Consider the following 12,724-nt stretch of genomic DNA (forward strand, 5'->3'; position numbering starts at 1 on the left):
GTGGAAGAACTACATGGTGTATGGTGTGGAAGAACTCAAGCGGCCTGTACAGAGCCCTGACCTCAACCCCCAGGCCTTCTTGACCAAACCTCAGTTCCCAACCTCACTAATGCTCGTTTGGATGAATGGGCACAAATTCCAACAGCCACTTTACAAAATCTAGTGGAAAGCCTTCTCAGAAGAGTGGAGGCTGTTATAGTAGCAAAGTGAGGACCAACTCTATATTAATGCCCATGGTTTGGAAATCAGATGAGATGTTCAACAAGCACATATGGGTGTGATGGTCTGCTGTCTACATACTTTTGGCAAGATAGTGCATATGCACATTTTTGAGCAACATATGCTGCCTTCTAGGCACTGTTATTTTCAACGACATCCACATTTATTTCAACATGCCACACTCGTGTGCTTCATGTGTTACAACAGAATGAAGCACAAAATATGAAAAGGTAGGCCTTGTATGGATGTGCAGCTAAAGACTTGTATAAGGGAAGTTTGGCAAAAAAATTATTCTTTAAACCTGGTTGAATTGGTGTCAGTTATTAAGTGTTGTTAAAAACAAAGGTGATGTAACAGTGGGAAACATGGTCCTGTCCCAACTTTTATGGAACATGTTGCAGGCATCAAATTTGGAATTAGTGTATATTTACAAAAAAAAATCAATCAGATTAATAATTTAAAACATCAAATATCACATTTTCACTGTTTTAAATTTAATACATGTCAAAAACAATTGACTAATAACTGCTTTCTGCTTTATTACCATTTCACGTACTGTCCCCGCCCTTTTGGAATTGAGGGTCATGATACTTCACAGTAGTAGTATCTGATAACAATTGTTTTTAATACTTGGAAGGATAACTTTTTGTTAGAAAGTAACTCTCAGCAATCATCAATAGTACTGTCTAATGGCCCTCACATAGAGTATAATGGGCATCCCAGAAGTTTCTCATTGTATCTCTCTTCATATAAAACTCAATGCCAAGTGAGACAGTAAATGACGCAATTGGATGTTTCCTTTGTGGCTATTTCACAATGTCCAGAGAGGTCCTCTTACTCTCACAGGTATTGTTGAGATGGGAAACTGACATGCATTCAATAGTACAAATACTTCTGGACTCGGTTAGGTACCCACACCATGTGCCTTGCAGTGCCATAGGCAAGACATTTTAATGTCTGATAAGTGAATGGAACGTGCATGGAGGTTTTTGCTTAAGCTGTTATGTGTTTTCCCCTTTCTTGCATAAAGGACGTGGTGCTGTATTGCTTGGAGAAGGATGTGAGAGAGGTGAACCGCAGGGACAATGCTGGCTACACAGCACTGCATGAGGCCTGTGCTCGTGGTTGGACGCACATTGTGCAGGTGCTGCTGAAACATGGCGCCGATGTCAATTGTAGTGCACAAGATGGGACACGGTGAGCAGAAGATACACACCACCAGCAGTGAGCTAGTCTAATGCATTTTGAATTTTATAGGCCTACTTCTATTGTACTTTACAGGTCTACTTCTGATGTCTCCTAAAGGCCCATTCACACTGGGTGCATTGTATGTAGACGTGCAGCATCATGTGACATATTATGTCAAGATTCCATTTTTTTATTTTGAAAATCACTTCAATGCACGACAGCCATGTTATCGTTGTGTTGGTGGCACGTCAGAATCCAGCTCATGCCACATTTTTAGGTAAACGGTTTGGTAGTTACTAGCAGATTGCTATGGACAAAAAAGCATAGATGATGATGAATAAATAGAGATCAAACCATTATTAATGGACACTGTTGCTGCATCCTCAAATTGAGCTCATCTGAATTGGACTGAATCACATGTAATGTGGTCTGATGAGTCAACTTTTCAGATTGTTTATGGAAATGATAGACGTCATGTTCTCCTATATAAAGGCCAAAGTGTATCTCATATTATAACTCAAATTGTTGTACAGGATTAATTAAGAGAATATAAAGACGCGTAGGAAATCTGCTCAATACTCCACCGTAATAGGTGGAGTATTGAGCAGGTCTCCTACCTGTTTTTATATTCTTTTATTTAATCCTGTACAACAATTTGAGTTATAAAATGAGAGACATTTTACCGACACTAGCGAAGTAATGAGCAACAGGTGAGTGTAAGTAATTAGTAAACGGGAGAGGTTGGTCTGTTTGGCTGAGAGGAGGCATTATTCAGTGAGGGTTTCCGGTAGCTCTCAGACTTGTCTTATTCCATCAGTTATTAAACATTATTCAGTTAATCTGGCTGTCGAAGCAAAAAAATGCAAATGTAAATTTACTTAGTCATAACTGATAATCAAATGTTGGAGTTAAAATTGAAGTGCCCTGTTGCTCTTTCTGCTGCCAGTAGCTCATATAGAAACTCAGCTGAAACACGCCCAGTGTGAATGGACTTGAGACTTAATACAGTGTTTGTTACGAATCCGATGTGAATCCAGAATAAATGGTCTGGATTTTATGTATGTAGTGTACACATGTTAACTTGATGATGCTGTGAATCCTCGCAGCCCCATTCATGATGCAGTCGCGGCTGATAGCCTAGCGGCAGTGTGGATGCTGTTAAACCATGGTGCAGATCCGACACTGGCCACCTACTCTGGCCAAACAGCTGTTAAATTGGCCCAAAGTCCCAGCATGAAAACCTTCCTCAAAGGTAATATGGTTTTTTGTACCTGAATCAGCCAAAAGCTGACAGCAATTCTTCTTAAAGTGACTTACTGTCCACTTTATTAGGAACAACTGTCCACGTGCACGTTCATGCAGTTATCTAATCAACCAATCATGTGACATCAGTGCAGTGCAAAAAATTGTGCAGATACAATTCACGAGCTTTGGGTAAAGTTCACGTCAAACACCAGAATGAAAGAACGTGTCATTTTTGTGACTTTGATTGTGGCATGGATATTGATACCAAATGGGCTGGTTTTATCTCCTGGGATTTCTGCAGAAATCAGCCTATAGCATTTACAGACAATAGTACAAAAAACATTGAGTGAGCCACAATTCTGTGGCTGGAAATACCTTGATGATAAGAGAGGTCAGAGGAAGATGGCCAGATTAGTTTGAGAACAGGAATTTGAGGCTATCATTGGCACAAAACTGGACAGTTGAAAACAGGAACAAGGGATTTTTTTTGTTGTCGTTGATTTTTTTTCTCTAATCTTCAACTGTCCAGTTTGGGTGAGTCTCTGTTCTTGTTCTTTGCTGACAGGAATGGAACCTGATGTGGTCTTCTGCTGTTGTAACCCATCCACCTCAAGTTTTGATGTTTTGTGCATGCTGAGATGCTTTTCTGCTCATCACAGTTGTAAAAAGTGATTATACGAGTTACTATGTCCTTCCTTGCAGCTCAAACCAATCTGGCCATTTTCCTCTGACCTTATCAACAAGGTGTTTCCACTGACAGAACTGTCGCTCACTCAATGTTTTTTGTTTTTCACACCATTCTATGTAAACTCTAGAGAATCCCAGGAGGTCAGCAGTTTCTGAAATACTCGCACCAGCCCATCTGGCACCAACAACCATGCCATGGTTAAAGTCACAGCAATCACACTGTTTCTTCATTCTGATGTTTGATGTGAATATTAACTGAAGCTCTTGACCTGTATCTGCATTATTTTTTGCATTATGCTGCTACCACATGATTGGCTGATTAGATAACTGCATAAATGTGCAGGTGTACAGGTGTTCCTAATAAAGTGGACAGTGAGTGTACATTCTGAACACAGAGTATGATATATTCTTTGTCTCCATTTATGTTTAAGTATAATTGGAGATGTATCCCATGCTTAATTCGTATTTAGAGATTTAATACGGGTATTGTGTTCATTGGTATTCAAAACTCACAAGTAAATACAGACTTAAGCACTATTCAGAAGTTACGCAAGAGTCAGGGTTGGACTTTGCCTAAAATAGAAACGTGTGTCAGTTAAGCGTGATTCTGACCTTGGAGTTAAGTGCATTTATCTCGTGAGATACAGGCTTTAGCATACAGTATTAAGTCCAATTCTGCAGTCTGACAGATGTACCCACAATTTGTCACACTGAAATTCATGTTTTGGGCTGTATATAAACTCAATATGAAATACACTGACCTGTGTGATTAAAATAATCCACACATTATGTTATTAAAACACATTATGATTTCATGAATTTAGTAACTTGTAGCTACATTAATTTGTGTGCACAATTAATTGTCAGTACATAGTATAATAAATAAAATGCTAAATAATAGGGTGTGCTGGATCATGTGCTATTTTTAAAAGCTTCCACATAATGAGCCATATGCATGAAGCCATATTGTTAAATTAAACCAACTAGGACAGCTAGAAGTATAACTAGGTCTATTCATGCAGCAATTTATTGCCAATATAATAGACTCTTCTTATTCATAAGTCATCGTATTATTCTGTTTTTTATTTTTCACTTTTAAATTGTCTCTTGGTTTTATGTTACATAGTATTACATTACAGTAAAAATATATATTTCCTTCTACAGTCACATTTTCTATTTTTTTTTTTTAAAGCAAGTGCTTGTGTTTAAAAGCGGTGGTCTAGATGCTATTGAAAATCTCAATTTCAGACACGTCTACTCAAGAAAATCTGGCAGTTTTGGAAGTGAACTATGTGTAGGTGATTTGCATAATTGGAATGGAGATTTAAACAGGTGCTTAACTTGTGTTTGAATACATGTAACTATCCCCGTGTAAATATTGATGAATTTGAAGAGATTTTTTGTGAGATACTGTATGTCATGCTGATATATATGTTTTGGGCTGTAAGTACACTAAAAATGCTATGGAATGGCATATGAGGCCAATATTAAAAAACAAAATTATTCAGAATTGCCCCTTTAATGTCACTGTTGCAGAGTCACTGAGGACATAGGAGTATATGGCAACTTGATCCAAAACATTGCTTATCTTGAGGACTAATTTTTTATGGATAAAATCATCAAATAACTTAAACATAGCAGATGAATGCTCAGTTTATACTTCAAAGCATCTGCATGGACTGGTTTGAACTGAAAGGATGACTACAGCAACTCAATTAACCACTCTTTATAACCGCGGTGAACAGAAAAGAATCTCAGAACACAACACGTCAAACCTTATGGCGGATGGTTTAACAACAGCAGAAGACCACATTGGGTTCTACTCATGTCAGCCTAGTACAGGAATCTGAGGCTACAGTACAGGCTCACAGTTTTTTTCCCAACCCTCACCTATGCAGTTTCAATGATTTTGCAAACTGATTGGCTGATTGCATAGACGAGCAGGAATACAGGTGTTCGTATTAAAGCAGGCAGTGAATGTACATCCTAGGTACATATTACGATTTCATGAACTCGAATTAGTATCTCATAGCTTCATTAAGTTGTGCATACAAGTAACTGTCAGAGAATGATATAAAAAAAATTAAAAGAAAAAATAATATTCAGTTCTGTTTTATTTATATAGATATTTATTTATTATTTATATAGTGACACAACGAAGCGTTACAGAAATCTGGATCCAGGATTAGATCACCAATGGGCAAGCCAGAGGAAACAGGAAAGAAAAGAGGCACAATAAGAAAAAACCTTGAGAGGAACCAGGCTCAAAGGGTTACCCATGTTCTTCTGGTGACACTGCATCATGCAATATTTAGGGTATTCAAATAGGACCAGCCATAGCAATCTTAAGGCTATCCATGTGGGGCCATCTTCAGCAGCAGTGAGTGATTCACAAGTGAAGGAAGCTCCTACAAGATGTAGAGTGTCTGGATGGGCCAGACAGGTCATAGGGAGTCAGGATCAGGCAGCGGCATCCCATCAGGCAGCAGTAGTAACATATATAGCTTGACAGATATAGATAGAGAGAGAGACAGAGGTGTAGGATCAAGTGATATTTTATAAGCTGAATAATGAGGGTTGAAGCCATATTTCTAAATTAAACCAGTGATTAGAACTATACATGCAGGAATATATTGGCAGTGTAGCCTATTAGACTCCTCTAAGATGTTTATTTGAATGCTTGCTTTATTTTCATTTGATTTTCATTGTATTGGTCTTTTTTCTTTTAAATTGTCCCTGGGTTTTATGCTATACCATATTACATTTTACAGCAAATAAAAGTGCTGTTTGCTTCTCAAGTCTGTATGATCTAACCCTGATCATGTTTGGTTACTGATCAGAAGGTTGGAGGTTCAAATACCAGCATCACTGGTCTGCCACTGCCATGTTCAAAATCAACTTAAGCAGGTGCTTAACTTCCCAGTGTAAATATTGGCATGAATTGTGGACTTAAGTCTTTGTGTTATGTCGCCAACTCTTAATACATTAAGAGTTTGTAGCATTTGTAGCATTTGTAGCATTTTTGCACATTTTACCAAACAATTAATTATCAGGCTTTTGGAAATAATGCAAACTGAAGTGTCCCTATATTACTTAATAATTTCTTTAAGGGGCTGGACAATCAGAAGTTATATTTAACTTTACCCTGTACATATCTCTTTTCTCTCAGAGTACTTCACTGACCTAGAAGGACGCCCTGACCAGGATCCAAGTCTGCAGTGGGATTTTTACAGCAGCTCTGTGTTTGGTAGGAGACTTCATAAATGCATAATTCAGAATTTCCATTCATTTGGTGAAAGCTCAGTTTATTAATTAGTCTCATTTCTATGGTCAAGTAAGGACAATTGGGACTCAAGAATGAATTTGCTTGTCTGGAACAGTTTTTACTGAATTCAATGTCCAATAGGGGGAGCATTTGCACATTCTACTCTTGGGAATGTCTTGTCATTCTGTTTATATCTGTGAATCGTTTTTAGAGACCGATCAGGAGGCCTGCTGGGACTTCCTGCTGTCTCAACCTGAAGAGGAAGACAAGGAAGAATTGAGAGAGCAGGGAAAGGAAAAGGACATGGACTGCCTTTTGTTTGAGTTCTCCTCTGAACCTTTATTACCCTGCTACCATGTTCAAGTATCTCTAACACAGGGGTGAGTAACCACAGCACCTGATTTTAACACTGTTACACATGCATATGCCCTTTTATATTAAGCCTATATCTCTACGCTTACAGGTTTTGCAACTGGTTTCTGCTGTTGGATGTGTTGAAGCGCCTGAAGGTCTCGGCTCGCATCTTCCGTGCAAGGTACCCTCAGTTTGAAGTAGTGAGCCTCACAAGGGCAGAGCTTTGGAGGCAGGTGAACGTTAGCCAGACGTGCATTTCTCCAGATGAGCTGCGACCCATTGCTAAGGAGGACAATGAAGAAACAGTCGAGCTGGTGCGCTGTGTACCAGAGCTACAGGGACTGCTAGGTTCATCCATTCAGCTGCTCCAAGAGGATGACAATGATGATGAGAGTTCAGAGGTCAGAGGTAGCCTCTGCAACCGATAGCGATGTCCTGTGTTGTGTGAGTAGCTGTACACAGGCATTTGCACCTCCTTATTTACTGGTAGATGCACTGCTACTAAAACCAGCACTTTGTATGTACTCTATCCGCCAAAAATGGCTCATCAAAAACGGATGAGATCCTCACAGAACACACCATTCTCCCAGACTACCTTCCTTTACAGCAGCAGAAGGGGCCTTGTTAGACTGACTTATCTTGGAATCACTCACAGGAGCAGGGAGGACTCTAGCAAAGCGGACAAAGTAAATTTCTGTTCCTAACCTGTAGGTATTTTTCACTGTTCAGTAACTTCTCTCAAATCTTTTTATATGTATAAACCTATAAGTATATGTAAATATATATGTATATATTGACATCAGGGTGAGCCCAGTTTGGTTGTAATTTATCAATGATATGTTTTAATGTTTGTTTATTCCTGGGGTTATGTGAATAGTTTTGAAAAGGTGCCCAAGGCATTTTTCTTTTTGTTTTATCTTGGTGAACTAAGAGGTTTATGGCCAGCTCATTGTGGCAGGAAGGACTCTGGGACAGATGGTTCCTCTGTAAACCAGTGAGTCTCTCTTGCTCTCTGTTTCTGTTTCTCTCTGTGAGGACCCCTAACCGAGAACATATGTCGATCAGTCCTGCCCTCCTTTACCTCACTGTACTTCGGCTCACGTTGCCACCACAGCTCTGCTTCCAACACCTCAACTAGATGCATTAATCTTGGTTGGTTTCTTTGCAGTGTAGCAGGCAAAGTATTGTTCTTTCATATTTATAAACCCAGTTAATTCTAATTTTCAAGGCAAGATATAGACTTATCCATGAATGAGTTTTATTTTATGTTTACAAAACCTAAAGAGATTGTTGGATATCAAGGTATGAAGGCCCTTGTGTAAGCAAGATGAAAAAGCAAACCTGTGGAATGCTTTTTTTATTTTGAGATATTTCTAGGGACTTTGTTTTGGATGTTGGTCACAGTTCAAGGTCATGAGGAGAGGAGGCCTCTCTTACTTAGCTTGTTTTCCCCAGTGTACCTGGTTCCAGCGAGCATTGTGGTGCATGGTGTGTTTTATTTACATGGTTTGACTGTTTGTGTTTAATTTAATAGTCATTAATATATTTGGCTTTTTGTGTATCAGACAAATGATATATGAAAGTTGCTTTGTATGGTTGGTGCTTTATTTGAAATGTACAATTAATGATCCCTTTACCCTACGGATGTTGTGTTCTCCTTCACTCCAAACAGTGTTTTAACAAGCAAAAGTACAGTTTTATTGTACTGGTGCTAAAATAGATTTTGTGTTGACAATCATTGACCTTTTTTTGAACTGAAACCAATAAATACTATTTAACTGAAGAGTGAGAAATGTAAAGAGAGAGTTTAGTTTCATTACCAATGGAGGTCCACCAAGCCGAGAGAGAGTACTTGATTTTGAAGGTTTATTGTCTGTGTGATGCGCAAAGGGGATGTGTTGATCTGATTCCTTTTTAAAAGAAATTGACCAGAATAAAGCATGATTGTCAAGTTTTGCTTGTAATGTTCAGTGCAATTTACCAGTATTGCTCAATTCTGAGGTCTTATGGTTGTACATAAAAGAATCTCTCCGTGAGCTAAGGTTTATTATACACACACTGGCCGTGGTTCATTGCTAAAGGAAGATTTAGAAAAATTGCAAGGGTTTCGAGATACAAACGTTTTGGGGGGGCCTGTGTCCCTGGACACGTATACTTACATGCCACTATAAACAAAAAACATATGATTGAAACAAAAAAAAAATCATCTTTGTCACTGATTAAAGTTTACATTTGCAGTGCATTTGAAAATGAATTTCAATATGGAAAGGATTCTCTCTACTGAGCAGTATTAATTTCAGTCCACAAGACAGCAATTTTGACTCACAATGATGTATTTTCTTCCTTCGAGTTGATCAAGTGATTTATAGAAATAGCTGAAAGTGAGCAGTTGACCAAGATAGAAAGTTAACTTGGTATAAGTTGAGTCTATAGGTTGAATCTCAAATATTGTCCTATTGGATAGAGCGAATATTAGATCCAGAAGCCATTATTTAATTTCTAATATAGTACAACTCTTTCAGGAGCAAAGAGCCACTTGTGATTCAGTCATGGACTCAGTTATTGAGAAACTCCCACTGTGCCTCCAACCCTCTTGCAGCAAAGAGACAGGGCAAAGTTACAAAAGTGGAGATGTAAGCACAGTCTGAGCACAGAGGTCAGTCACATTAGGCTGTTCAGAGGGGTGAGAGTTCATTGCATGGCTCATATCTACAGTATTCTCCAAAAGCATTGCCACCTTTCATAAAAACCAATTGTAATTAAACAATTTCACACAATAATTAAAAATTGCTACACAAACAATTCATGAGCCAAAATAATTGACACTGCTAAAATATTTTAGGCTATATTTTTCTATTAATGCAAATGTTACCATTGTTGAAAACATAAAATATATTTCATTTGCCGTCCGTATTCAAGAATACTATTGTTGTGTGTAACCATGTACTGTATCCCTGGGGTATAAATATGAAGTTGCACATGTAAAATCCATCTGTCATTCATCACTTTGTCATAAAAGAGGCAGGTGGTTGCTGACCTGCACAGATCATATATATATATATATTACACTGCATAAAAATGTAAGCAGTAACGTAATCCAAGTATCGCAATATGAAAGTAATGTAATCTGAATATTTTTGTATTACTTTAAGGTCACATATGTAAATAAAGTCAAGAGAAAAGCAATATGATAGAAAATATAAATAATGCTTATTTTAGCGCTTATAAACATAATAAAACAAACAAATAAATAAACGCTAGGGTGAGCATATTCTGGTTTTCTAAAAAGAGCACACCTTTTTTTATGGGGGGTGTCTTAACATTCAAAACAGTGTTACTATGAATGCAGACTTTAATACACTGAAAAAGACACACTATTAGCATCACATAAATAAAATTGGTTTCACTCTGTCCACGTTTTGCATTTTTTCCTACATTCTTTTCCATCCAATAAAATAAAATATTAGATGCCATACCTCCATCATTTACACATTTGAATGGCCATGTAATATTAAGCTGTGTGATAACATGAAATTAAGAATGACTTTATATGGCCATGGGCATTGTTTAGAATCAGGACAGCTTTGTTTGCTGCTATTATCCAGCGCATTCGGTGAGAGTAGGCTCATGGTTGAGAGGCAGGAATTTGGCCAATAGTTGCTGCAAGCTTTTTATACTCGACCAATTGGTGTGCGAGAAGGCGGGAATTAAAGAGAGGGGTTAAAGCAATGCAAATATGCGCACACATGATGCAGTATTAGACCATAAACACATCGTAATGAAACGAAAGCCGAATCCCAGAAATTCTTTCAAATTTAGAAAATCCCGATCAGATGCTTTTTTAAGGTCTGAAAAAGAGGATGTATGGTCACCCTAACAAAACCATTTTAGAGAACAATTTGTGTTAATTTCTACCAAATTAACTTTGCACAAAATGTATTTGCGTATACACCAGGAGGTTGCTCATGTGAGCCACGACTGGCAAGAGAGAACCAGAAATATAAAATTAGGCAGCTGTCTATACATTATGTCAAAAGATTAATTTATTTGGTTTTAAATGAAGATAATTGTAATTCTGATAGTATTCTTATTTTTAGAAAATGTCCCTGTAATCTGATTTAGTTTTTTGACGTAACTGTAATGGATTACAGTTACCAGTTTTTTGTATCCTGATTATGTAACTGTAATGGATTACAGTTACCAGTTTTTTATATCCTGATTATGTGTATTCCATTACTCCCCAAGCCTGTGTGTGTTTGTGCGTGCGTGTGTGCACAGTGGGGGAAATAAGTATTGAACGTATCAACATTTTTTTCAGTAAATATATTTCCAATGAGGCTATTCACATGAAATTTACACCAGCCATGACAGAACGCCAAGACGTACAACACTCCTTACCTAAAAGCACAAGAAAAATCTTAGAAATAACCCACATGAAGTTTTGGGATTCTGTGCTGTGGAGTGATGAAACAAAACTGGAACTTTTCGGCATGATGGATCAGCGGTATGTCTGGAGGAAGAAGAATGAAGAAAGAACACGCTGTCCACAGTCAAGCATGGTGAAGGTTCGGTGATGCTCTGGGGCTTCTTTGCATCCTCTGGCACTGGAAACCTGCAGCGTGTGGAAGGCAAGATGGATTCATTGAAGTATCAGGAAATCCTAGGAGAAAACATCATGCCGTCTGTGAGGAAGCTGAAGCTTGGGCGTCATTGGACCTTCCAATAGGACAATGATGCCAAGCATACCTCAAATTCCACCAAGGCTTGGTTGCAGAATAAGTCCTGGAAGATTCTACAGGGGCATCACAGTCACCTCACTTGAACCCCATAGAAAATCTCTGGTGGGATTTGAAGAAGGCGGTTGCAGCACGCAAACCCAACAATATTACTGAACTGGAGGCCATTGCTCATTGGGAATAGGCTGAGATTCCTCAGGAACACTGCCAGAAGCTGGTGTCTGGCTAGAAATCTCATTTGCAGCAGGTCATAACAGCAAAAGGGTGCTTTACTACGTACTAAAAATGCTTGCCATGAAAGGGTTGAATAATTTTGAAACTGGAGAAGTCATGACCTATTTTAAAATTTCTGGCAGAGGCAGTCAGGTTTTCACTTAATATCTGTTAATATTTGGCAGATACATGGCATCATGGACTCTAACAAAATGTCCAGGTCCTCTGGCAGAAAAACAGCACCATATTTAACCGTGGGCATGAGGTGCTTTTCCATATGGCTACGTCTCTGTGTGCGCCAAAGCCACTTCTGGTGTTTATTACCAAAAAGCTCTATATTGGTTTCATCTGACCATTGAACCCAATCCCATTTGAAGTTCCAGTAGTGTCTGGCAAACTGAAGATGCTTGAGTTTGTTTTGGATGAGAGTAGAGGTTTTTTTCTTCAAATCCTTCCAAACAACTTGTGGTGATGTAGGTGACTTCAGATTGTAGTTTTGGAGACTTTCTGACCCCAAGACGCAACTAACTTCTGCAATTCTCCAGCTGTGATCCTTGGAGATTTTTTGGCCACTCGAACCATCCTCTTCACAGTGCGTTGAGACAATATAGACACACGTCCAATTCCAGGTTGATTCATAACATTTCCAGTCGACTGGAACTTCTTAATTATTGCCCTGATGGTGGAAATTGGCATTTTCAATGCTTTTGCTTTTTTTTTATAGCCACTTCCCATTTTGTTAAGCTCACTGCTATATTCCTTGGTCTTACCCATTGTTATGAATGACTAAGGAAATTTGGCCTATGTTACCTCATAT

The 12,724-nt window shown here is 38.4% G+C and overlaps 1 protein-coding gene across 3 annotated transcripts in view; it reads left to right on the top strand.

Annotated features, from left to right (window-relative positions):
* Positions 1-12,304, top strand: part of bcorl1 (BCL6 corepressor-like 1) — a 42,657-nt gene extending 30,353 nt beyond the window's left edge. For all 3 annotated transcript variants that reach the window (XM_053630532.1, XM_053630531.1, XM_053630533.1), the window contains 5 exons: positions 1,250-1,416; positions 2,514-2,659; positions 6,509-6,586; positions 6,816-6,984; positions 7,068-12,304. In XM_053630532.1, the coding sequence (XP_053486507.1) occupies positions 1,250-1,416; positions 2,514-2,659; positions 6,509-6,586; positions 6,816-6,984; positions 7,068-7,386 (879 nt within the window). In that variant the 3' untranslated portion in view covers positions 7,387-12,304. The remainder of the gene's footprint in view (positions 1-1,249; positions 1,417-2,513; positions 2,660-6,508; positions 6,587-6,815; positions 6,985-7,067) is intronic.
* Positions 12,305-12,724: the final 420 nt, after the last annotated feature.

This window comes from Ictalurus furcatus, chromosome 8, assembly GCF_023375685.1.
Source record: "Ictalurus furcatus strain D&B chromosome 8, Billie_1.0, whole genome shotgun sequence".
NCBI classification, from domain to species: domain Eukaryota; kingdom Metazoa; phylum Chordata; class Actinopteri; order Siluriformes; family Ictaluridae; genus Ictalurus; species Ictalurus furcatus.